Below are 27476 nucleotides of genomic sequence, written 5' to 3'. Positions count from 1 at the left end.
GTTGGTGTAGTCGATCCCCATCGCGTGGAAGCCGCCCGGGCGCGATGCTGCCGGCAGGGCAGGGCAAGGCAGGGCAGGGCACTGTCCCGCGGCTCCGGTGCCGTGCCCGGAGCGGCTCCCGTGGCACCTCCCGCGCGGGGCGGAGCGGAGAGGGGCGGGCGGACAAAGCCGGGCTGTCAGCGGGCGGGCGGGAGAAAGGAAAAGAGGCGGCTGCTGCCGGCGGGGAGCGGAGCAGGTGAGGCGGGAGCCGGGGCTGTGCCACGCTGGCACCGGGAGCGGCCGGGAGGTGCCCCGCGCCCGGGGGCTCTGGCGGGGCGGGCGCAGCTTTGTGCGCTCCGGGCGAGCGCCTCGGCCCGCGGGGGACGGGACGGGCGCGATCCCTTCAGCCGTGGGCAGCGCGGGGCGGAGGGCGGTGGTGGCCGGCGCTGTCTGATTCAGCCATTGCCTGTGGGGCCGAAAGTACTTTGGGGAAGGAGAGAAGAGCTTAGTATTCCCTGCTTAAAAAAAAAAAAAAAAAAAAGGAAGTGAAATTTCAGCGCTGTGACGGTGCTAAAACAATCTCCTGACTCGAACCGAGTCCGCTATCCTGTGGAGTGAAGCTGGAAAAATCCCTTGAGTATTATGCTGAGTTGCATCACTAGAGAGTAATTAGTATTTAGCGGACTGAAGGACCGAGAAGCGTGTTTGTGTGTTTGTTTTGTTGCTGTGAATAGTTGGGAAGCAGAAGAGTTGTTGGCTGGCTCTGTGGTGCGCTGTGTTTATGAATTTAAAATCCTTCAATATATAACCAGTTCGCATGTCTCTGCTCAGCTGCAAGCATCCAAAAGAGCTTCTGGTAACAGAGGCTTGAAAAGGGAGCTTTCCTTCATCGTGCTGCATGGTAGGAAAGCTTTGTGATAAATAAATCCTATTCTAGGGAAAGCACTTAAAAGCCTGATGATTCAGCATGCTGCATCCACTGACTAAGGGTGACAGTTCCTGCGAGGAAGGATGCAGCACTGTGGGCAGATATAAACATTACCTGAAGCTACAAGCTTCCCATGCAGTAGTGCCACACGTGAGGTTGTGTCAAAAATAGAAAAAAATTAGGCTCCCCCCCCCCGCCCAATACCACCAGTTTTTCACTTTAAACAGCTTCTTCTGATAATTCAAACAAACAACCCTCTGGTGCTTTCTGTGGTGACTGAGTTATAGTCCTTTTTGTCATTGCTTCCCAAAGGGATAGTTGCCTTTTATCTGTGGCCCCAAACTGCGTAGCAAATGAATAGAGGCTAATAATATAATAATATTATAATAATAGCTCATAACTTAACATGGTAAGAAATCTAAAGCTGTAAAGAAGGTGGAAACTTTTTACAAGAAATACTGTGACAATTTTGCTGTCTTTTAAGAGAAGACAAACACTGAGACTGAGATGACATTTGAGAAGTGGAATAGCAGAATAGTATTTCAAACAAAGCCTCATGCAGCTCAAAGGTTATTTTGGTAAGTTGCACTTGCTCTTCAAAAGACAATCTCTTTTAAAAGTCAAATGAACCGTATAAAAGCTTGTACAGGAGCACTATTGTGGGGTGAATCTAGTCAGGGTTCTGACTGCTTCCATGAAGAGCTAAGTATTTAGAAGTATCATCTCAAGGGCATGTTGAGGTTATCTATTATTCACCAGCTGTATGAGCAACTGTACACACTGTCATGTCAGGATGTCCAGGTCACGAGCTGAATGCTCTCCAAATCCTCGGCGTACACACACTCGCTCTGTGTCTTTGCTCTGAGGTACAGGGGCTCCTGCTTTAATCCTTGTTTATGTCTTTATGTGCGGGGTGGGCCTTTACCCAACGAGTGAGAAGATACAAAGAGCACAAACTGTCTTTGTCTCACACAGGGGTCGTCAGCAACCATTGCTGAGATTGAATGGCTTCTTGTTAGTGAAGCCCTTGCAGTGAAAATCATCCCTGAAGTGGAGGGACAGGAGGGTTATGACCCCTTAACTCACCTACTTCCTTATCATGTGGGTGAAGTGTTTGAGTTACAGGAAACTCTCCATCTTTAAAAAAACACTCAAGATTTATGTTACTGCTGCAGTAGTGAAATTTCATGCTGTCCCTAGCAGGGAAAGTTGACTGAGATGCTATATAATCTATTTAGGTTCAACCAAGGGCTTCACAAATTATTAGCCGTTGATGAATTTGACTTTTCCTGAGGGCAAGCCTGCCTCAAACTTAGCCTACAAAATCCATGAGCTACTTCAGTTTCCTAAGGAGAAAAGATCAGCTTATTAAGAGAGGAAGGGGTCAGAGAAAGCAGCAGGTGGGGTACTTAATGTCTTGCAGGCTTGGTGTGTATGAGACACTTATGCCTTATGGAGATATTTCAAAGACAGGAAAATGTAAATAGTTTTCTATAACCTCACTTTGTGGCATGTGTCATGGGACAATGGTATAACTTGGCCCATTGTCCTGTTAGGCTGTATCAGAATGCCTGGTGGTCAGGTTTGGTCATTTGGTGGTGTCTTCTGCTTATTTAAAACCTTTGGCATTTGGCCACTTACCAGGTACCTGTTCAGGTGCCTGGAGCTCCTGGAGTTGGTCCAGCAGAGGGCTATGAAGATGACCAAAGGGCTGGAGCATCTCTCTTATGAGGAAAGGCTGAGGGAGCTGGGCCTGTTCAGCCTTGAAAAGAGATGACTGAGAGGGGACCTCAGCAATGTCTGTCAGTATCTGAAGGGAGGATGTCAAGAGGATAGAGCCAGGCTCTTCTCGGTGGTCCCAGGCGATAGGATAAGAGGCCATGGGCAGAAACTGAGGCACAGGAAGTTCCACCTGAACATGAGAAAGAACTTTATTGTGCAGGGACCATGCAATGGAACAGATTGCCCAGACAGGGTGTGGAGTCTCCCTCACTGGAGAGACTGACTCAAGAGCTGGATGCAATCCTGTGCCATGTGCTTTAGGATGACCCTGCTTGAGCAGGGAGGTTGGACCAGATGGCCCACTGTGGTGGTTTTCCAACCTTACCCATCCTGTAATTTTGTGATTCTGTGATTCTTGAAGGTTAAGTCCTCCTGTAGCATGCCACTTCCTCTGAGAAGCAAAAGGGTCTCTTGTGCCACCACTACTGCTTCTCAGGCAGGAGAAGCTTCCTGTCAACAAGGGCAGCAGGCATCATTCACTTGGGAGGACATTGTCTGAAGTGCATTGGAAATAACCTGTGCATTGATGATGCTGACTGGTAGTCTTGGGCTGGGATAGTTATTTCAGCCTTATGATTTTGTTTGTAATGGCCTCTATTAGTTTTAGTCTGATACTCTAAATCTAAGGCCCCCCTCTTATGATAGAACTCTCAAATCAGGTTTCTTACAGCTCTTAAAAGTCCAAGTATTCTCAACTATTTATCATTGTCTCTTCTGGCTATCCAGCATTTTTCTGTATTATTTTTGAAAATTCTTTCAAATTCCAGTGAAATATTTGGAGGAGTTAAAAAACAAATTATATCCTCTCCACCACACCACACCCACTCTCCCAAATGGATAACCACAATAATTTATTGTTGTGGTTTAACCTCAGCAGGCAATTAAGTACCATGCAGCGGCTCTCTCCTTGCCCCCGCAGTGGATTGGAAAGGAAAAGTAAACCTTATTGGTTAAGAGCCATTTAAGGTTTGAAACAAAATATAGTAATAATAACAAACTGCTAATATTAAATGCTGTCCTTGCTGTACTCCCTCCTGGATTCTTGTGCGGCTCCTCAGTTGCAGAGCAAGAGATTCTGAAAAGTCCTTAGCTTAGGGTAAACACTGCTTAGGAATAACCAAAACATCCGTGTGTTATCAACATTATTCTCATACTAAATCCAAAAACCAGAGCACAGTACCAGCTACTAAGAAGAAAAAGAAATCCCTCCTACCCAAACTGGGACATTTAATAGTTGAAAAACAAACTTGTGGGCTTTCAAAATTACTACAACTTTGGCTGAAACATATAATTCAAATTTACCTTAGAATAGCTTTTATCCTGATCCTCTTTCCCTTAAGCCTTGAGACACTGAAACCTTAATACAGTCAAGTTTTATTATTTAAATAGCTTAATTCCAAAAGAGGGAGAAACATTAGACTAATGCAATTAGGTGAGTGGAATGCATTTTTCCCTCAGGCAACTCTGGAGAGTGATACTATATCATGTTAAAAACTGCAAGTGGTTGTGTCAGAGCGAGTTGGGCTGGGCAGATGTTGGCATGAAGCACGGGAGGGAGAACTCTCTGCACAGCTGATTCAGAGCCCCAGTGGGAGCATGTTGATAGCATTGCTCTGAGTCACAGGGGGCCCAAAAAACAACTCTGGCATGATGGCTCACATGGTGGTGTTGGGTGAAGTTTAAGTGAGATCCTGAGCCTTCCAGTACCTTTATGTATAATATTTATTTTACTGCAGGTACAGGTACACGTGTGCGTACATAAAAGTCTGTTTTGGCCCAGCTCCTCTGAGCAAAGCTACAACTGCTCATGTGAAATCCTTGCAGTTTCAGTGGGGCTTGATTTGTCACTGGTGGAAAGGTGAGGGGATTTGGGCAATTCCCTCTACGGCTTTTGCCACGTGGATCCTGTGTATCCTCTCTGCTGATGGCCTCCACTGCCTCTGTCTCCAGGAGCAGTGAACCTGAAGGCTGAACTCTGGCAGAGCAATGGATGCTCTCACGGCAGCAAGAGAAAGTGGGGTTTAGTCTGCCTCCAGGAAAGGTGGGGAAAGAGCCTCAGGCAAGGTGTTGCTTTCAAGGGGTTTGAAAAGACGCTTCACTGACTGTAAGGAAGCAGCAGTGACTCGTCTTCTGCCTTTGGGAAAGTCAGATGAGAGGAAAGGGTGCTGGCAGCAGGGTTCAGGAGCGGGGAGAGGAGAATGCAAAACCTGAACTGCAGGGAAAGGATCCCGAAAACAAGAATGTTCTAGGAAAGCTGTCAGGGAAAGCATTTATCATATTATTATTTAATTGGATCTCAGAACAATTTCACGTTGTGTTTGTCCCTGATGAGCTGGAGCACAGCCCCAGCGCGCAGTCGCAGGACAGGCAGGATTAAGGCACAGACCTGTTCTGGGAGCAGTGCCCAGTGTCAGCAGCCAGCAGCAGGGCTACCCTGTGCTATTTATATTACGGCCATGACCAAAAAGTGTTTTAAAAGTACCAAAGGAAAGCAATCCTGCTAACAGAGGCCCTCTAGCAAGAGAACGGCTTCAGGAGGAGCAAGTATGCTGAAAAATGATCAGCAACTGCTGCCCTAAAGAGGGGACGTTTCTTCACAGTGCTCCAAAAAGATGCCCAATGGTAGTGAAGAGGAGGAGGATGTGATAGAGAAGATGAAAACATGACAAAATTTGTGGGAAGAGCCTCAGTGATCCTGGCTGAATGCCTCCTCAGTCCCAGAAACTCTTTTGTCTCTTGTGCTGAAGAGTTTTACAGTCAACCACTGGGCCTTTAAAGGCCACAGATTTCAAATTTGTCCTATTTAAAGTTTAGGAATGGTTCTCTTAATAGGAGCTTAATCTTTAACCCGGTCTCTTTTGAGAATGGCTCACCGTGTTACTTTTTCCCCTTCTGGGAAGAAGCCAGTAGTATTTCTTCAGCAGGGCAATTTCAGATATTGAGTACACCATTTATTTGAGTCTACTCTTTTCCTTAAATGATAAAATTAGTAGGGTCCTACCACTGGATAATCTACCATACGCAAAAATGAAAAACTTCCAGGTTGGTCTAATTACCAATGCCAAACCACATAAAAATGTCAGGTTGTCAGAAAATAAAAATCCTGCATAAATTTGACAGGTAACAAGGATGTAACTATAGAGGTCTATCAGCTATAAGCTTCAGACACCTAAATTGTTTTAATCTAGTAAATCTTGATAGAATCATTACAGTCTGCAGGGGAAATCTGTCTCTCGTCTCTCTGCGTGGTTAGTTTGTACAACCTGTAATGTGAAATGTCTGAATATCTGCTCAGGCTGCTCCTTACAGTAGAGTTTTATTAAAATAGGCTTTGATCTGATAACCATTTTATGCCTCAATTAATACTGGGTTGAATATAGACTAGTAACAATCTCTTCAGAGAGTTTGAATGACACTGCAAGCAATGCGTGTCACATTTTATCAAAGGAAAACAATGTGTTTTGTTTGGCTTTGCTATATTCAGACTAAGTAGAAACACTCATTCTTGAAGCTTCTTTGCAATATGGCACTTGAAACTAACCTTGGATCTCATGACTCATCTCTGCTGGGATTGTGGCATCCCTTACAGTTCTGAATCCAAGAATATTTGTGAGCCAGATGCAAAAACACAGACTAAGAAGCAAAATGGAAGCAATAGATGAATACCTCTCTTGATTTCCATCAGAGTCTGGAATTCTTCCTGTCTGATATTAGTTCAGAAGACACTGTCTTGCAGGAGTACCTGAAAATGCAAATATTGTTCGGCAGCGTTTAAGTCTTGTGGATTTAGTGGCCAAATAAACACATTTCCAAGCACCTGCAGGTATTGTCTGCTGTGCTTTGTAAAGTTGGAAATGGCTCCTTGGCAGATGGCATGAGCACATTGTTAGTATTAATAGACCCATACACAAGGAGAACAGGGGACTTCTGTTGGTAATTAAGCTAATCACAGAGGCAGCAGAGAGCTCCTGTCTTATCACTTATCACTGCTTAAATTTCAGCTACCAGACTGCACCAGCAGAGCAAATAGTTTCCTTGGCATTTGATGCTCCCCAGTATTGTGTGCTTTGGAGTTTCCCTGGAGTTGTAAGTAGTCAGGTTTAGGACATTCCACTCATGCAGCTCTGTTCCACTTCAACAGGTTAGTCTGCAGGTCTGCTGTAAATCTAAATGATTACCAAACAATTGGGTATTTAAATCCCCTGACACAAATAAAGCGTGCAACATAAACAAACTAACACTTAAAGCTGTTAATTTAGTTCTTTTCTGCTAGCTTTTGCATCTTTTTCTTGCAGCTCAAGTTCTCAGACATTATTGATTGCAGTAACTTTTTATAGTCAGTGCTACTCCTTTCAACTCCGTTAACCCTTTAATTCCCTCATGAATTTTGATGTCAATCATAATAATGGGAAATATTATCAAAAGAAAGCAGGAAATTTAGAGGTACAAGAGACTAGGTATTGGCAATTGGTTGTGAACATCTTTATGTCTCATTAGCAAGCCCCAGAAATTTTCTAGGAATATACATTTCTGTAGAAGAAGGGGTTGTGGTGTGCAGCTGAAACCAGTCTGGGGAATGTCCTAGGAAAACCACGCTTGGTGAAGTTTTGAACAGCAGCTCTAGGTAGGCTGTCTCTTGGAAGACCTTTGAAGGGCAGATGAAATAATTCCAGATGATGACAAAAAACTCTGTTAAGAAAACAAAAGATCTGGGCTTCCAGCCACTTCAGGGTAGTTGGTTTTGTGCCTGGAAAGAACCCTGCATCCATGCACTGCTGCTCTCAGGCTGCTCCTGTGGAGTGCCCCTTTCTTTCTCATCATACAAGATGATCTTACGAGATTTTTCACATTCTTTATCTGTGATGTGTCTCTTCCCCTGAGCTAGCTGCATCCTGACTTCACCACAAAATTGGCACTAATTCTATTCTGTCAGTTTGCTTTTTAACTTCCTCTGGCCTTTGCCTGAAAGGATCCCCCATTTTTCATAGTAACATAGAAGACATCATAGAATGGTTTGGGGTGTAAAGCACCATTAGAGGTTACCCAGTTCCAAGCCCCCATCTCTGGGTGGTCTTGGACCACCAGCCTTTTGGGTAACAGCAAACACACTGACTGATTGTGCCACAGAGACTCCCCGCTCAGGCTGCTGTGCACCTGAACCCCAACTCTTACCAGGCAGAGCCTTGGTTGCTCTTTGACAACTCTCTCTTGTTTCCCAGCCTGGCCATGGGTTCAGTAGGAAAGGGGTATCACAGGTTAACCTTAGCCCAGCTGTGCAGCAGAGCCAGAAAATGCTGTGCCTGACCAAGAGGAATGAGAAGCAGCCTCTGTGCTCAGAGGTTGAACACACTGCTTTATCCAAACAAGAACTTTTGATTTAGGGGGACCATGAAGAGGGAGGGGACTATGAAACAAATCAGGACTGAAAGTCAGTCGTAAGTTTTCCCCTGAACATGAAATGTCAGCAGGCAGATTAATTCTGTGCTTTAAAACATTGCTTCCTTGCTAAGTACAGGCAGATTTAGAGGAGCTCTTGTAACTGTTCTTGCTCAAGAAAGCAAATGTGTTTCTAAGGCTGGCCTTTGCATGGAAGCAGCTGGCAACAGCAATTATCAGTACAGGTACTGCTGAAGTGCCTCCTCAGTAAAGACCAACCCACCAGCCCCTTGCTTGCAGGCATGTACTCACCTCTCCTGCTTTTGGCTGCTAAAATATGGTCTGGTCACCTAAGTTTTAGCAATTCCCTCTGGTTATAATGGCAAAAGGTGTGATTACGCTTACAGCTGCATAATGCTGTGTTTGCCATTATTTTATTGCCAGCAATAAAGTAGCTCTGTCAGGCAGTGCAGGTGTGCCATCGTCTTTGTAAGAGCTGTTGGTCATTGTCAGAAAATAAGGCTTCAGACTTCTTTTTTCCATGCATGGTGATTATTAGGAATGAATCCCAGGCACTGAGTGTTTTATCTATTGATTTTATTTGCTAGCTGCTACAGATGAGACTATACTCCATTTCACCATTTCAAGTTTCACTATTGGGATATAGGTACTACCAGCTGAAGGAGCAAGTCCTTTGGAAGTCAAAGCATCATCTCTGGTATCTTCCCAGTACTGTATTTCTAAATAGAGCATGGTTCCAAGCCCTAGCCTGGGAGGCGCATCTGTACAGTGTGAACTGCACTGAACACAACATGCTAGTACTCCTACCCTGATTTCTGCTCTTGCTCATCTCCTGTGATACTCCTCCTCCTTTCACCCACACCTGTGGGTTTCCCCATTCTGTCTGGGAACATCAATTCAAGAGAAGTGATAACCAAGAATGTCAGAGCTGACCTGTTTAGTCAGTCGTTGCTGAAGTGGAAAGAGAGGAAGCTGGCCCAGAGGGAGCACCTCTGCTAGAGAACCTCACAGATTGGAAAGAAAATGAGTTTGTCTCAATTTCTCCCAAGTCTGAGTTTCAATAGCACTGCTTTGTTTTCTCTTGTATGCTATGTTTGTGACCTCATTCAAAATTTATCTTTTCCTCAGAATCATCAGACTTTCTCTAAGGACTGAAATGGTTTTATTAGCCTTGGAGAATGCTGCAGAGTTTCTGTATTCACATACAGTAGAGCATGTGACTACAGACTTCCAGCCACAGCAAGAGACATAGGTATCTGTCCTTTAAATATGGATTTTAAAGTCAAAGATGCTTTATCCTACCTGCAGAAGTGCAAAAGCAGTGAAAAGTGAATGCTGTGTTTTATTATGTAACATTTCCTGTTGCAATAAAGGTGGCTTTCTTCCTTCGTCTGACATCTGGGAGTGTCTAATATTGAAGTAAAAGTTCCACATGGATATGTATTTTTTAAGCACCAGTTAGCATTATCAGACAGAAATGGCCTGGTACTGTGAAAAGGGATGAACTTTCTTCTTGTAGTACTCTTTAAAGTTAAGATTTGACCCAAGTCACGAATTCTCAAGAAAATACCTCTGCTCCAAATTTGTATCAAGATGGAACAATCACTTCAGCTTAAATACAGGAAATGTTGGGTATAATAGTCATTACTTGCACAGATCTTGTTAACAAGAACATAATTTCCTAATCGCTCCCTTGAAAGCAAACCCAGATGATAGAAGCATAGTTGAACTCCTGCCAGACACCTCAAGAACTCTAATTTCACACCCAGCCTCCTTCAGGAGTGCCAGGATAACCTCAACTATTCAGTGAAAAAGAAACCCCAAATTTAAGCCCTGTGTTTATGGTTCCTCATACTTGTATGCTTGAACAGTTGGGATAGTACGAAAAACTAAGAGACAGGAGTGCAGCCACCTAGCTGTGTTTGTATTACACACTGAGGCAATATAAAACTCTGCAGGCAGTATTGCCTTAGTGGCAACGTCCTGATCCATCGGCCCACCCTCTTGAGTTAGGCCTTGAGAGAAAAGAAAGTTGAGGGGTTTTAAAATATAGAGTACTTAGAGGACAAAAGAACAGATTCTAATTGTTATTGGTGGCCCCTCCATAGTGAAGGCGTGTGTGCGATTTAATGAGTCATGCAAAGGGCTTTTGTGTTGCATCATCTTCACTCTGGAAGTGCTGAAAACAAGAGCCTTCACTGATGGTGGAGGCTTGTCTTGAGGTGATGCAACTGGAAATTATTGCAAGTTCAGAGATATGCTGCTTTTCAATATAATGCATCTCTAATACCAATAAATACTCCAAGCTGGTAGACTTCCCTCAGGTTGTTACAACACTGCTTTTAAAAAGCAAACAACTGAGCAAGTTCACCGACCAGATGTTTGCAGACCAAATACCAAGATGTTGCAGGAACTGCAAATATGGGACACAAATTTAATTTTGTCTACATTTTCCCCATCAGCTTGTGAAACTATCAACTAGTTATCCACTTAAAAAAAAAAAAACCAAACCCAAACCACCACATGATAAGTTGATAAAATAATTATATAGCTTCAGAGAAGTGGTGGTTTGGTTTTTTTTTTTTGGTAGGGTTTCTAAATAGGATGAAAGGTGGAGCTAGTCATTTAGCCACACCCATGGTGAGGTTTATAAAGGGAAGTTATCTAAGGGAAGCTCTTTTCTACCAGTCTGTGACAACAGGCAGTTTCATTTAACTGGTTTTTAGCTTAAAACAGAATACCAATCCTACCATGTCAAGGCTTCTTAAAGGTTCCCGTACTGGGGATACTCCTCTAAATGAACCTTTGAGACAGCAAGGTAAGGTAAGTCATGGAGTCTGCTTTACTACTTTAATTCCTTTTTTACACCTAATATTTCTCTGTCAGAGGATGGAGTATTACTGTCATTTCAAAGGCCTGTGTTTTCTCTGCCATGTGTGATTGAGGTTTTGTTCTTTATAGCTTTGTAATCCTGTATCACTAACTCAAATGGAGAAAAAACAGCCTTAAAAAAGCATCCCCAAGCCTGGAGAGGTTGTTGGTTGTCATAGGGTAATTATGCTTTCAAGACTGATGACTTTGAGGGCTAGTTTGCACCACCTGCCCAAAACACTGAGGTTAATGTGGCTGTTGTAATTGTGCTGCTGTTTGTCAGTCATACCAATATTAACTTCTCAAGCATACAAATAAAAGATATGCTATGCTTCATTGTGCAATTGCTGTGGCTTAGTCATGACTTTTTTTGATACACCCAAAAATCCTGCTATAATTTTTGTTTTCTACTGTATCACAGTTTCCTTATATATACATGCACAGGATTGCTTATGAGTTACTCTGTTCAGCAGAGGCCTCGTGAGTGACTGTGGATGTTCCTCAATGAGATCAGGTGCCATAAAAGTTTGTTTGCTCTTGAACACAGGTGTTCATGTTGGTACAGTATTTCTGAGGACAGGTTTCTATCAGTTTACAAGATGTCTGAGTGAAATCTTTCATAGTCTTTAACTGAAGTTAAATGTAGTGTATGAAAAAGTGATCACAGCAGTGCAGGGGGTGTAGCATGGATGTGGCAAGAACACTGGTCAGCATAAAAAATACCTATCTCATTAAACTGGTTACCTAACTCTGGGCTTATTGCTGGTGTGATGGTAAAGCAGAACTGTGAGGAACTGGAGAGCAGGGAATGAACCTTGAAAGTACTTTTTAGGAGCTCCTTCCAGGCTGCTGGGAAAATGGAAGGACGTGTGGATGGATTTCTTTGAAAACTTAATAAGCAACCAGATACAAGTGTCTTAACTTTCTTCCCCAATTACTTCATCTGTACATAACTAGATCAGAGAAGAGTAACAAGTTTTCTTTTACAAGCCTTCAATATAGAAGGAGTAGAAGTCACTAATATTTTTTGTTACTAATTGTATCCAAAACATGGGAATATTTGAGGGTCAGTAGTCTACCAGTGGTCTGAGCATATTCTGGAATAACTACCATGGGCTACAGAAATAACCGAAGTAATGTTTTCCACAAAACTGATGCTCTTGATGGGTTCTCTTTTTCAAATTGTAAGCAAAACTGTGAAGTAATGTATTGGCAAAAGCTGACTGATGGCCTCTTGGGCAAAATGTCATGATGCAAGTTGGAGACACTGTCAGAGCACTTTGACTTTGTGTGATTAGAGACATGAGAAGATAAATGCATCTTACATTTGAATGGACACATTTTCCACCTTGATAATGCTGTGGTTTTTCTTCAGAGCTTCTGCTGTCAGTGTTAAACTTGTAGGATGCTTGACTTGAGCAGTGTGGTCACTTCTGCTGTCTACCATATGTTTTTACTGATATGTGGCAAATTGTGGCTGTGCTGGATTGTGGTGAGAAGAGTCTTGTTTGACAGCACAGCATCTCCTGCAAGGGCGGGCCCTTGGCTTTATCCACTGCCATGCTTCCGGGAGATTGACATGCTGCAGTTAGATTGTCCATAGGTATTTTTAAGTGTATTGTGTTTATTTTAAGTGCCTTGTGTTGATTAAAGTCTTAAAAAATATTTGCTGATATCTTATTGTTCTAGTACAGTAGATTGAGGAGATGAAGGAGGAGGACAATACTGTCAGTACTGGCAGATAGTTTTAGGTGTCTCTACTCTTGGATACTTTCGGCTGGGTTTTCTGAATCAGGGAGAGAGTTGAAGCTTTTTCAAGTGGGTAATGCAGAGTTACTTAATTTTTGACATCATTGCATAGCTTAACATGTTTGTAAATTTGGTCACTCCCCCAAGCAGGGATTAAAATGACTTGGAAAGCAATATTTATGCAATACTTATCTAGCATAATTCTGACACCTGCTATTCAACACAAATTACTCAAGTGACACTGACTGTCCTGTGGCTGATTACTTATTTTATTTGATAAATTTAGATAAATCTTCAAAAGGCTACTTTTGAGTGGCCAAATTACAAGCCTTTGGGTGCCATCTTCCTTTTCTGATTTGATTTTTGGAGCCACTTACGTACTAAATGTAGGAAGACTTCTTGGTGGTGCGCTGAGTAATGAAGAGGACGATGGCCGATGGCAATCTCTTGTAACTTCCTTGTAACTTCTTTGAGGCACTGTATGAAGACTCACACTGGCAGTGGCATTACCTTGACGTGGTATTCTGTTAGTCCCTTCACATTTCAAAACTTCTGCTATCAGAAGATTTCAGCAGAAAATTTAGAATATGTAAGTGGATGCTAAAATTGAGTCTGGCTCTGGATTCTCCCTCCTTAACTCATGCATGGCAACCCCAGTCTGTTCAGAGCTGAGCTGGAGGTGGGATGTGGGGTGGCTTGCAGATTTTGTTGGGATGAGTGCAGGGCTGGTTGTGGAGAAGAGTCTGGTGTGGACGGCTTGAGAGGGTCCGAAGGGACGACGTGGACACCCAGGAGAATGGGGAGGGCAGAGTGGAAGGGGAAAGGCCCTCTCACAACTGCAGCTTCTGAATCTGGGCCCAGCCTTTAAACCTTGCTGGCCCTGCACAGTCATCTCTTCCACTACCACCAATGGATGAAAATAGAAAGGCATTTTTCTCTACATTCCTGGGTCACAACCAAAGTCTATTTTACCTGTACTGCTGAGAAGACCCAAACTGACCCTGCTCAGCTGGATGCCTTACTGCTCTATGGATTCCTCTGTTCAACTGTCATTTATTTAGATTAAATCAGAATGCTCTACAGATCTTAAAATAACTGCAGTTTCTTTAACATTATTTGATGACCTTAAATAATGTATTTTTTCTCAGGGCAGTGCTGTCAGAGGACAGAGACAGCTGGCTTTTGTTGCCCTAGTTTAGTTGCAGTCAAACCGAGTTGCTGAGTTTAAACAGTATATCTTGCAGACTTGCAATTTTTCAGTTTTTTTCCACCTGACAGTCATGCATATAGACAACAATTTCCAACATAATGAAGAAGACTGAAATTAACTCCTTTGTGCAAGCTGGAAGGGGAGTTGTAAAGGATGTGGTATACAATGAAAACTCCTTAGATAAGTGAGATCTAAATAATAAACAGAGAAAGAAATATAACTCCCAGTCAGATGTCACTTGGCCTGAAACAATGTTTCTGAGGTGTGTTGTAAAACACTTGAAGGCCACATCAGGTAAAGGATGTGCTTAGCATCCTGTCTATGACTTTAGGGTGATGCATTGTCTCTGCTGCAGCAAAAATCTTTCATTGGGATGCAGGGACTACAGGCAACATGTGATCATGGTAGAAAACCAGACAGAGAAGTCCTATCATGGGCTTGTCAGATGACAGGGAACTTATTATGTAGCTGTGGAACAGACCAACAAGAGGCACTTGTCTGATGCATGGCAGAGATATCTCTGGTGTCCCTTTGAAAGGAACGCGTAGCTACTGGTACAGTTCTGTCCATTAAAACAATGTGGCACAGAGGGATTGATGGTGCTTTGTTCCAGCATTCACTGTGTGCTACTGCAAGAAATTGAAGTGCTGCCTTCTGATGTGTGACGGTGAAGGTCTTATTTCAGGTTTTATTGGTTTCAGTGATACATAATAAATCACAAATAAAATGTGTCTGTTCTGCAGTAGCCTAACTGTACCCATTTAAATCCACTAAGATTGGTGGCCTCTCAGTTTCCTGCATATATCCTGCTGTACAGTGCAGTGTTTATATGTGTTGCTTTTCCTGATGACCTGTTTAAAATTTGAAATTGCAAGTAAAGATTTGTTCAGAATTATGTCTGAGGTAAAACTGAAAGGCATTTCTGCTTTACTCATAGCCCTAAGCATATGGGCTGGTCCTGGAAAGCGCTGGAGAGCCCACTCAGAAGTAATCAGTGGGAGCTGGGTATCAGCCTGTGTGCTTGCAGGGTGCTGCAGCAGGGCCTGAGCTTCATGGGGGAACCACACACTCTTTCATATAAGCATAAGTGAGGTGTTAGGGGCTTGCAGCCCACAAAACTGATTTTATTAGAACATAAAAATAAATGTGACAAGAAAAAGCACTTACTGACAGGACAGAAATCTGGTGGGTGAGATTAAAGCTATTTAATAATATATACCTTCCATGCCCTATGTATCCTGTGCAGTAGGGTCCTTCCCTCCCATCTTTTCTAGTTGTCTAATTTTGTGACTTCTGAAGCTGAAGAAGTTTTTTGCTGTCTCCAGTTTATATCCACTTCTTGTTGGGTTTGCCTTTTGGTTCAAGTCCCTGGCATGAGCCCAGTACTTTGCTCAGGCATCTCCCATTGTCCACTTGCGCATCACATCGAACACGGAGGGGTTTCACTCCCAGCTCACCCCATGGAGTGCACTCACAGCAGTCAAATAAATAGCTCTGTGTATCTGTGTATAAACATAAGAACTCTTTGAGTTGGATTCTCTTGCCATGCTACAGGATGCCTTTCTGTTGATATCAAGTACAGACAGGGCTATTTCTTCTGGGACAGGGACTGACAAAACAGTGGCCTTATTCCAGTTTTAAAAAACGACTATAAAGGAAGCAGTAACTTGTGTTCCTGGACTTATTGAGTTCTTAGTGTCAGAGAGCTGTTACATTGACTTGAACATCCTGTTTTCCTGCATGGAATAGTAAGGGAAAGAACACAGCACTTCAAACAAGGAAGATTCTAAGCATCTGTGCTGAATAAGGAAAGCAGGATTGTTCCTGGAATTAAAAATACTGCACTTCCCAGAGTAGCTTCAGGTCACCTGGTTAAAGCTGGGACAGGCTCAGTTATATTTTTCTTTACATGTCTTGTATGTCAAAGTATGTTATCTTGATAATTTTCATATTCTGGAAATTAAACTTCAACATTAATTTGTCATCAGAAAGGAGTAGGAAAGCTGAACCCTGACATCTTGTCTTGGATACAGCAGTTTCTCACAACCAACACGTCACGCCGAGGGAAAACAGAACAACGTGAAGTAAAATGATGTGCTTGTGCTCTCGACAGGCAAAAGGCATTTAGTTTGATAAGGTGCCAAACAGTGTAATTTGAGAGTGTTGTAAAGACTTCCAGCTGTCTTGCATATGCTAACTAACTGTCTGGGGGATTTGGAATTTATCCCTGTGAGTATTTCACCAGAAGTGACCTTGCATTCTGGTCACTTGAATTCACCTGAATTCCAGTGAATTCAAGATCAAGTGCAGCTTGTTGCATTGTCCTGGTAATATTTTTGACCAAGACTGCATTTCTCTGAGCATCCTGTCCACTGCTGAAGGATGGACTGTGTTTACACAGCCAGTCTCTCCTCTTGCCTCCCTCCCTGCTTGCTGCAGGAGATGCTGCCCTGCTTTGTTGACTCCTGTGGAAGGTGTGGCATGTTTTGACCAGGAATGGAAGGGCGTAAGAGAGTAGCAGCAGAGTGCAGCAGACTCTGAGATAGGCCCTGAAGGGACATCAATCTTACGGGAAAGCGTAGGTTGAATCTCGGATTTTTGCTATGTGAGTTAATAAGTAATCTGACTACCAAAAAGGGAGAAAAATTGGACTTACACCACCAGCATACGTAAAACTGCTCGGTGGCTTGGGAGAGACAGACCTGCTTTCAGCTGATGGTGGATGCTTCAGCTGCAGGCACTATGCAACTGCTCATTTGTTCCACAAGTTACTACCTTGATTCACCTTGGGCATGTTCAGTTCAGTAATATCTTGTTATGGGGACTTCCAATAGCTGACTAATCTTGATGAAAACACAAAGGCTTTGTTAAATGAGTTCATGCCTGGGAAATAAGGACTGTGTTTTCACAAGTTTTATTTAGAGCCCCAAAAATGCTTTTGTACATGTGTTTTATATCTAGCACTGTTTACTAAAGCAGTCATGCCTGAAAATATCTGATAGTTGCCATCTCAGGAGCCTTTGATGCGAAGAGTGTGAGTTTATGCAAGACAGGAGATGTGCCAATTGTTCTTTCAGGCTCATCTGAAGGACACTCTGGTCATTCCAAAGAAAAACAGCTACTGGGAGGCTGCTGCTACAGCAAGTGGCACAGTTTGAAGAGAGCTTATCTGCAACATTAACAGGGGCTGGGTTCTTGAGGGCAGATTGCATGTGCCGGAGTAAAAACAGTAAGACTTGTTATTCTGCACAGAGTCTGCTGTACTGACAGGTTTATGAAAGAAGGATACAAACAAAACCAAACCCTCCCAAACACCAAAACTGCTAAAAGGCTTTGTCTTCTAAATGTGAAAAATTGGCTCTTGTGTAAGTCTATAAGGGAAATAAGTGTGTATGTAAATGACCAGTCAATCCAAAGTAGCTGTTTTTTCAGTTAAGTGATGACTTTTCTTGATTGGTTTGGCCAGCAAACAAAAAGCGTAAGTGTCTGGGAAAGGCAGTGAGAGAAGTGTCTACACTTAAATTGTGTATACTATTGAAATTAGTTTAGTGCTCTTCCAAATCAGTGCTTACACAGTGTGCTTGAAGGAAAAGCTTTGCAGAGCAGATTGTTGTGGAAGTTTAAATTCAACCTGATACTGTAAAATAACTTGAAAACTTCCAAATTAGGTTTTCTTCTTATGAATAAGTGATGCACATGTGTTCATGTTAGTGGGCTGGTCCACTGTGTTCTGTGGCACTTGTCTGCAGAACAACATAAAGAATTGGTAATTCATGTGAGCTTTGTACTGCAGCTTCTTGGAGGAAATATTGCAGCCCAAAAATTTCTGATACGGTAGAATTCAAATGCAGGCTATCCTTTCAGAACAAAGCAATATTAACTTGAGGGGTTGAGGCTTAGCAACCCATCTTTTGAACTCCCTCCCATATGACTTGCTTTATTGTGTAGTATCATGGAGTACTTAAATAAAGCAACAAGCTGTCACTCTTATCTCACAAACTGGAATATTTTTCCTTGAACTTGAAGTTCACAAGCTGTGATCAGGTAGCAATGCTATTGTAACTGAAGGAGTAAAAGGTATTTATGCAGTTTTCATATACAGTCCTGCCCTGAAGAACTTCTGCATGGCTTTTTTTAGTTTCCCTCAATGGGGAAACTTCCAGCTCTACATACACTCAAGATCCCAGAAAAGCTGGGTTGGTTCCATGCTCTCTTTGTCAAATATACAGGTTTGCAGTTTTAGCTCTAATTACTTGTGTGGGATCATGACCACCATGCAAGTGTCCTCAAGCTTCAGTGTATTTTAGTTTTCCCATTTTGCAGGTGGGAGGCCCCCAGTTTCTGACAGACCTTTTGCAAGTGCAGGTTTCTGGTTGTAACTGAGAATATAGGTAGCTGTTATATTTGTCTGTGAAGTTCTGCTTCTCTTAGTGATAAGAGGTACTGCACCTGGGTAGGGTAAGCAAATCGGTACTCACTGCTTTGAAACATGAATAAATACCAAGTTGTATTTCTCTGCCTGCTCCCCCAAGAGATCCAATCCTATCAAATCCCCAGATTCGCCACTTGCTTTTAGTCAAAATATGTGTGGAAGAGTGTGAAGTGTCGGTGGGCCATTCCTCCACCTTGTAGACAAGGAGGGCTGAAGGATTGACTCAAAACATGGGATACTAAAGGGGATCTGCCCCTCAGCAGCTTGGAGAAGACTTAAAACATGCTCCTGCAGAGTTTCATGATCACCAGCTTGTGACTATATCACTGCGACCCCCTGCTCACCTTTCTCCACTGATTAAGTAGTGTAAAAGATTAACATGGTCCTTTCAGCAGAGATGGGAACCCAGGGATGATTGTCACACTGTGGATCTATGGAAAAGTGACTTTTGCATTCCACCTAGGAAAACCGGATGGTTGGGATTGATTAGATGAAAAGGAGAGACTTCTTTGGTTTTTGGGAGTACCTGTGATGATCTGTGCAGGTCAAATGACGTGATGCTACACCCTTCAATGTCCCATCAGCCATCACATGAGCACCTTATCAGAAGTTCACAGGACATTTCTACAAATTGTAGCCTTAAAGCCTTCATAGGTTTGCACATACATAATTGACTGCAGGTAATCCATTCTGCTCACACAAGGCAGGAATCCAAGAACTCTTACCTGCTTCACCAGTGCTGTAAAGAGAAAAACTTTTGAATTTAGATTTATGTATTAAATATTATTTATTATAAATTTATTTATATACTATATATGTTTAGATTTCTAAGGACCAAAATAAAAACCAAGTTCCAAGACTTGAACTGCTTTAACTATTGCCACAGATACTGGAATCTATCTTTACATCTTTGAGTTAGTTCCCTTTTTCTGTTCAGCAATTTACAGCAGAGAAGGATGCCAGAACTGTTAAAAGGGCTGAGATGGCAGTTCAGAACCTAACTAGGGCTCTCTTTCCTGGGTAAGGCAGGCAGGCAACAAGTAGCCTGCAGTGATGCTACTTCTACATGGAATCACTGGATGATACTGGTTGAAAGAGATAATCTTGTCCATTCCTGTTCAAAGCTATCTTGAACAGGTCAAGTTGCTCAGGAACTTTTTGAGTTCTGAGTATCTCAAACATTCAGATTTTCCAGCCTCACTAGACCCAATGTTCAACCACTCTCATGATGAAAATACTTTTCCTAACATGCAATCAGGATATTCCCTGTTGAAACTTGTCTGTTGCCTCTTGCTATGTCCGTGTGCCTGCGAGAAGATCCTGGCTCCATCTTCTCTACACCCTCCCCGTAAGTAGCTGAGGGCTGCAGTCATACATCCCCCACACACCTTAAACCTTCTCATCTTCAGGCTGAACAAACCCAACTCTCTCAGCCTCTCCTGCATCGTACACTCCATCTCCTTACCTATCTTGCTATGGTAGACTGGGCTCCAGCATGTCTCTTACTGGTTTGTGGCTCCCCAGTACACAAGTAGCGCGCTTTCGCAAGCCCTGAATGCAGTAATTACTGCCCTGGATCTGCAAGCCTAGAGCTCGGTGTAGAGTTCCCCTCCTTTTCTGCAAGAACATTCTGCTGAGTTTTTTTCAACTTGTTGTCCACTGAGACCCCCAGGTGTTTTTTTTCTCTGAAGTTTGTCTCCAGCTGGCTGGTACCCAGCAAGGTCATTCCTTCCCTGGGGCAAGAATTTGCATACTTGCTTTCCAGACCTGTCCTCACGTCTTTCCTGGTCTCAAATAGGCATAGGTTGTGAATCTTGCACTGTTTTGGAGAACTTTTTTACTTTTTAAAGGAAGTTACTGAATTCTGTAACTTAGCAAAGACCACCAGTTTGTAAGTCTAAGCAATTTGTAGGCAAAGTGCTTATAGTAAAGCACTAGGTTAAAACAGAGAGTTGGTAGGAGCATTTATTCCCCCTCTGTCTAGCCATCTAAATGATTTTTGCTGAATGTTCTCTGATGTGCTGAATTTTCTTCACTCACTGTAAAGAGAGATCTGAAAAACTAATCTCACAATAGTGGGGGATTCAGCCCATTTAATCTCAGGCACCTGAACTGAGCTACCTGCATTTTTCTCAGGCATGTCTGGAGGTGTAAGGCTTACAGTGAAGAGTGCCACTTTCATTTAAGTTACTTTTTGAGTTAAAATATCTGTCTTGTAAACCAGCTTGCTCTTCTAAATGTTTTCCTGAAGTTGGTACATTTTATATCCCTGAAGCAATTTTGAGAATTCCCCAGACACTGCATAACACCCCTATGGAAGTTATCTTTGGGCACTTCCTACTGTGCTTGTTCAGCAGGCTTATTTTCAAAGAATGTCAGCTTGGGTAATTCAGCATATTATTATGCCATCAGAACTCTTCATGTTAACTTCAGGATTTGCTGTTTTAAAAGAACTTCAGAAAATAGCTCAGGTCAGAATACAAAGGGGTTTTTTTTGTTGGTGGTTTGTTTTTTTTTTTTACTTTTGAATGTGTATTTTAATGCTTTTCCCTTGAACCTTCTTTTTAATTCTAAGATGATGATTAGTCTATAAGATTCAGCTACAAAATGAAGCCTAAAACTGAGTATAGGAGAGGATACATCTGGAGACTGGTGGTGAGTTGACCTGGACCGGAGCAGTTGCTGCTAGCTGTCTTCCATGTGTCTCTTGCTCCTTCCATATTGAACAGGGGAAAGTTGATGTGTGTTCTGCCTTAGGTCTGTGTATCCTCTGGTCTTTAGACCATATATGAGGACTCTGTGTCTGCTTTTAAAGCTTGATATTCCATCCCACTCAGTGGAGTTGTTCCCTATGTCTGTTTCTGGCCAGCAATACCAGCCAGTGAGAGAGATCCTGTCCTCCCAGTTGTGACAACCCAAGTGTTGATGGGGCCTTGCTGTGTACTGTAAAAACCAGCAACTGTCCCAGATTTACTTTTCTAAATCTGAAAAAGGAAAAAAAAAAAAAAAAATGGGGTGACCTTGAAATTAGATCCCTTTTTGCTTCTGCTTCAGAGTGGATGGGATTCAGAGTTCTAGCAAAACTGCAGGGCAGCCCAGAGAAATAAATAAGGAGCAAACAGTAGGGGCTGGTATGCCTTAAGGCAATATTATTGCCAAATTCTTCATAATGGGAAACCTTAGTCAATGCTGGCTTTTCTTGCCTCACTATAAAACATGCATCATCACAGCATAACTTTGTTTATAAGGAAGTATTTAAAAGAAATGTGTTAAATGATTCTAGTGCATGAAACTAAGCAGAAACCTGATCAACTCTAGTTATTTTTAAACCAAGTGCTTTCTTTAAGATGATATAATGCCTACCAGAAAAAAGCCCAAAATATAATAGATGAGTACATACAGAAGTGCATCATAGCAAACTGCAATCCAGTGTGCTATCTGCAGACAGGCACCAAACAAAATTGGTGTGTTGGATGTAGAAGTCAACAGACACAGGCACTGACAGTGGCAAGTGGGACACAGACTTTTAGTTGTGTGATAGAAATTGAGATGCAGATATCAATGACTCTGAACTAAATTTTAAAGAAAAGGATGCCTCAAATAATTGAAGCAAGATTCTTTTTCTCCAAATGGAGCAAAGAGAAGCTTTTTTTTGGAGATGAGCGAGATGTGGCAGCCTGCTGCTAAATACAAAGAATGATAAATACGCAGTCTCATCTGGTCACCCTATTAGGTCTGCCACCTACTGCTTGATAAACTGGTTTGGCATTGCTTGTCATGCAAAAAAAAAGGGTTTGCCAAATCTGTCACACTACCTAAGTAAAATCACACAAACTGAGCTCTGTTACCCTTTCCAGGTTGGAAGATAATTACTGCATCTCAGAGTTACTGGGCAGGAAGGGAGTGAAGGTATTTGTGAATAGGAGGAGGACAGGTAGGCTGCTGCAAAAATGTAGGTGTCACACTGCAGTTGGCTGGAGCTTTGAACCCAGCAGTGTCATAGAAATTCCCCTTTACAAGAAGTTGACGGGGGACAGGAGAGGACAGCAGAAATGACACAAATTGGTTTACTGCTCTATAGGGAGAAAAATCTAAAGGCTTCCCAAACAGAGTAGAAGTCTTCCTGAGAAAGGATGCATGTTCTTTCCTACAAAGTTGCTAAGTAGGACATGCTTGGATTTACTTTATATGTAAATGACCAAAAAAAGTTTATTTGCTTTGTAAATGAAAGGGAGAGAACGGAGTCTTATAAGAAATCTCTAGGACCTTTTTCATGCCAGTAGATGACTTGAAATCGGAGCACTGGAGAGAAGCAGAACCACTGGGACAAATCCATGTTTGAAATCGGAAAAGGGGAAGAGGTGGGAAGTGCTCGGTACCAGTATCTCACATCTTCTGGGACTGCCTTCCTTGTGAAGCACTCTGGGTCAGACTAGGTTTCTTGTAGTTTTGGAGCTGGAGACAGTATTAAACTCAGCTCTATTTCATGACTTCTTTGCTTTGGGTCTTTGCCTTTGTGCCTTCCCTGTAGTGCCGCAGAGCCGAGTCCTGAGTGGACGCAGAGGAATTACTCAGGAACAGTGAGACAGCGTAGGGCTCGGCTGTTAGTTACCAGCAAGTTGAGAAATCTGCCAAACTGTGAATAGATGGGGATTTTTATTTTGGTTTTTGTGATTCATGCACAGTTCATAAAAACAGTCGTTCTTTCCTTTGACACTGGAAGCCTTAAAATTAATGGTTTTGTTCATCTTTTCAACAGGAAAGCATATGTAAATAGTGATATACATGGTTTTCTGATTTACACTCTGAGTTTGTCCATTTCTGTAATTTGTCAAGCTATTCTCCACTCAGTAAATGGCTGGATAGCAGCCACATGGGGTTGCTTAAATTCTTTCAGTTGCTACAAATAAGTTGGTTTTGAAGTTTTTTTCTGTAACTGCTGAGGATATTTGAGGCAATAATCAGTGACTGTCGGCCTATATTACAAATTGCTTTCATGCAACATTGCATTTCCAGTCTTTGGCAGGGGGAGGAAAACAGATCTGTGCAGTGTGGAAGAAAGCATCCAGTACACAGAGAGACAGTAGCAGAAGACAGGGCTCAGTGCCCACAGGGGAAACACAGTTTCTGGAGACAAAGTTTTGAACTAGAAGACATTAGATTTAAATGAGTTTAATTACATTCTGTCCTAACTTTTCCTCCTTGGTCCTTCAAACTAACAACAATGGGTACTACTTTTCATATTACGATTGTAGGATGTGCTTCTAGACGCTGTTGTTCCTTGTTTATTACAGATTCTCTGCTGTACTTTCTTCTTCCATTTAGTTGCTTTGCTTTCTACTTGCATTCTCATATCCTTCTTGCCCAATTCTTGTTTTGTTTGGGGTGGTTTTTGTTTTGATTTGGGATTTGTTTTTGGTCAATATTAATTCAAATTAAATGTAATGCTTTACAGCATTTCAAGGGCTATTATTATAGAAGCCCCTTCTGCGTCAGTTTGTGTCAGTAGGTTCAGCATTGTGGATGCAGCAATAGCTGTTGTGCACAGGGAGGAAAAGTATATGCTGAGAGGGAGCAAGTGAAAGCCTCCAGAGACCACGTAAGCCCTGGAGAGCAGGAGTCTGGCTGAATCCACTGGACACCCCAAGATTCCATAAACTCTGAACCGTAAAAGTTTGCCAAAGCTGCCTGAGGCCTCCACTAGCACTCATTAGTATCAATCAGAATATGTAACCCAGCAGCATCTGAAAAAGTGGCAAATGTAGGCTACAGAGCTGTGTACACAGCTGGTGAAGCAAAGGAAGGGACTCCTGAGGGACCCTTTGGAAGCCAGTGGCCCACTAGTCCTACCCCCCTCGCCTGGGTTTCACTTCCCGACTGTAGCTGTAGCGGGATGACACAAGGGGTTGTGGGAGGGGGAGAACTGAATGCACTACGTGAACAGTCATTGGCTACTAATAAAAGCTACTCAATTCTATTAATAACAGCTAAACTCAAAAGCATTTTATGATAAACATTGATCTGTTTTCCCCCAGTGTAATTCACTCGTCAGGGAAATGGATAGTCCAATATAGGGAACTTCCTGCTATGTGTAACTTCACACATAGCTGCAAATACTTGCATTACAACATTGAACAAATCATAAGTTTCTGTCCTGAAAGAAGAAAAACATAGTTGTTTTTGTCTGTTTTACTGCACAGGATTTTCTGAAACTACTCTTTAAATTGCTCTTAATTTTTTTTTTCCCTGTATCCTAAGGTCTTTCCCATTTTCCTGATCCTCTACAGCTTCATCCTCTTTTTCCTAGGTTTTTCAATGTGGAAGAAGGAATTTCTTTAGGTGTCTTGGAAGGTGACTTTTTAGGAGATGGGAACCTATTTTAGAATCAGTTCAGCCTGTGTGTGTTGAGGAGTTTTGAGGAATTGAATTGTGCTTGCTGGCTTACGTAGGGTGGTGATGTGATGCCAGTGTCTGCAGCTGAGAGCGGTGCATGGCCTGCTATGAAGTAGAAGGATGTGGAATCCTTTTCTCTTTGTCTTCATTGTACATCTTTATCCCTCCACCCTTTTAAAGGAGACTCCAGCTCTCCATCCTTACCTTCCTCACACCCACTAAGACCTCTACTGCATTCCTTTGTCCACCTAAATTAAATTCCACCCTAATGATCCACTGTTTCCTGCCGCTCCCTTGCCTGGGTGCTGCTGCGGCATCTCAAGCCAGCAGGACGGGTTGAGGTGTTGGCGTGGCTTACAGAGCGGGTGGAGACCTGGCAGTGCTGCTGCACACAGCAGCAAGTGCCAATTATCTCATCTGGCCCCAGCGATCGCACTGCTCCCTGCAGCTCAGGTTTGAAGGCAAAAAGGCAGGAGCTGCTGCTGAGATGTACCTCTTTGGCCTGACCTGTGCAAGCATCAGCAGAATCAGCTTCCAAGTTTTAGGATCCTGTGCTATGAGGATTTTTTTATTTGAGACTATGAATGAAGTTCAGTATGGTGGTGTTACTCAAATCCCTCTCAAACTGAGGTCTACATACTGAAGACGATGAAGTTAGCTACCTCTGTCTTCAATATGCCATAAATACCACACTCTTCAGAAAGTATAGCTAGGAAAACATTCCATGAGTAAATTAAGTGTCATATTTCTAACGGAATCACTGTGTCTCTCCACTGCTGCTGCCTGTTAGAAGTGCTGGTCAACACCTTCTGGCGAGAGATGTCTTCTTCTAACCATTGTCGCAACTTGTAAGGACGGGACACTCTTGTTGGAGTAGTGCTGTCAGATCTCAGTTCAGAGGGGCACTACTTGAGCAAAAGCCAACATACCATGATGGATTCGCTGTTCCTTTGCCAATAGGATGCCTGAGGTTTGTCAGCTGTGCTGGAATCACTTTCCACATTAAACAAATGGAGGAAAAAGAGTACATTGAAAACTAAAGCTTAAGAGGCTTGGAGAGATTCAAAGAAATGAAACAATAACATGTTTAATAGTTAATTCCCATTCTGGTTTGGCTTTAAGGTAGCTTCAGCCTTCCAGTTTGCTAGCAGCCTTCGTAAGTTCTCTGCCAGGATGAGTCACAGCTTCTGGAGCTGGGATCCAGCCCTTTAGACAAGCCATCTTTAAAGGTCTGTTTACCTTTTCCAGATGATAATGAATTATAGTGAGAATTGCTTTATGTTTTCCTCCTCTTGAAACAGGGGTTTTGATGAATATAAATTCACCTGTGGTAGCTTCTTACATCCCTTGGTCCCTGATGCAGTCTGAGTACTCCTGGGATCCTATTTGGTGTAGTTCCGTGCTGTTACACAGAGATAGGTGTCTTTGGAATACTCCTCCCTGCTGCTGTCTCAACTAGTTGACTAGGAATGCAAAACAAGCAATAACCAGAGCCCTGGTCTGACTGTAAACCATTATTTACCTGCTAGGAATGATATTTCCTGCTGACTGAGGAGTTGAATTAAGAAACTTAGCCACGTAACCATAGTATGTAATTCAAGGCACAAACTGAAACCCATATACGGTTGCTCCATCTTATGTTTCTGTAGTCTGTAATGTACCACTTGAGAGAATGGATGTGAGGACAAATTTAGCATTCATAGGCAATTCCATGTAGGAGCACAGAAGGGAATGGGCCTTAATGTGGCTGCTACAAGGGGGCAGCACCACGATTTCATTGTTTAGTGAGACACTTCAAAGAACTGCCAGCGTTTTTGTGCTGTGTTGGCAAAGACACGGGCTTTCCTGGATAACAGTTACTGTGCTTCTCAATGGCAGATTTTTTTTTTCCTCTGAAAAGCTGTTTAGGCAAGTGCAGCAAGGCTCCAGTTGCATGACACAACAGTCATAACTGCTTGCCTGTGCTCGGAGGAAGCCTGCTTGGATGAAGAAAGACCAGTGTGCCTGGAAATCATGAATAAACTCTAAATGCAGTACTGCATAAGGGAGCTCATAGACCTGCTACTCTATCGGGGGGCATCTGATTGTTGTGCAGATGTGTTAGACACTGAGCCATTGTGAACACAGCTGAATTGGGGCATTGTAATGAAGAATTTCTACTCATTTCAATTTTCAGCATACGACTACAGCATCACTGCTCAACCAATGCAAACAAAGACCATCCAGTGAATCTTTTTTTTCCCCCCCTCCTATTTGGTGGTTGAACTAAAGGTTTCATGTTTTCTTTTCAGTGCCAAATTGCTGCAAGGAACAATTCAAGCCGGCAACCAGGGAAAGTGTTTGGATGCCCAAAGTAAGTATTTTTGTGCATTTGTGGTTTTTTTACCTAAGAACTTGTGTTTGATGGCTGTAAGGCAGTAGTTAAGTAAGTTTGGTATCAATAACAAGTGATATTCCTCTCCATCATCTTTGACTATGTAACAGTCATGAGACAAAACTGATGAAAGCTAAGTGAGAGGCCACAGACATCTTATAATAAATAATTTTATAATAAATATAGTAAGTAATTTGGGGGGAGGGGTTTTGACTGGAGTAAGAAGGGAATGGTGACAGAAAGGAACTAAAAAAAAAAAACCCTAGAGGTGGACAATGAATCTGATGTCTCCCTTCTGCTTGGGAGATTCGAGAAATTGTATCCTTCCTTGCTTTTGTTTTGTTAAATGTTAGCTCTTCTG

At 42.6% G+C, this 27476-nt stretch overlaps 1 protein-coding gene across 2 annotated transcripts in view; it reads left to right on the top strand.

The window, feature by feature from the left end:
- The first annotated feature begins 217 nt into the window (after positions 1 to 217).
- The window catches only part of MAPRE2 (microtubule associated protein RP/EB family member 2), a 98705-nt gene continuing 71446 nt past the window's right edge, over positions 218 to 27476 (top strand). The window contains exons 1-2 of one of the 2 annotated variants that reach the window (XM_042029058.1): positions 218 to 235; positions 27033 to 27094. Coding sequence is in view for 1 of the 2 variants with exons in the window: in XM_042029056.1 (XP_041884990.1) it covers positions 10838 to 10909; positions 27033 to 27094 (134 nt within the window). In the remaining variant the exon portion in view is untranslated. Of the gene's footprint in view, positions 236 to 10819; positions 10910 to 27032; positions 27095 to 27476 lie in introns of those variants that run through there. The other variant, XM_042029056.1, reaches the window with a different exon arrangement.

This window comes from Corvus kubaryi, unplaced genomic scaffold (assembly GCF_017639235.1).
Source record: "Corvus kubaryi isolate FWS band 111438036 unplaced genomic scaffold, C.kubaryi_AGA036_p1.0 37312, whole genome shotgun sequence".
NCBI classification, from domain to species: Eukaryota; Metazoa; Chordata; class Aves; order Passeriformes; family Corvidae; genus Corvus; species Corvus kubaryi.
The sequence above is the reverse complement of the archived record's forward strand: the minus strand, read 5'-3'. Positions and strand labels throughout refer to the sequence as shown.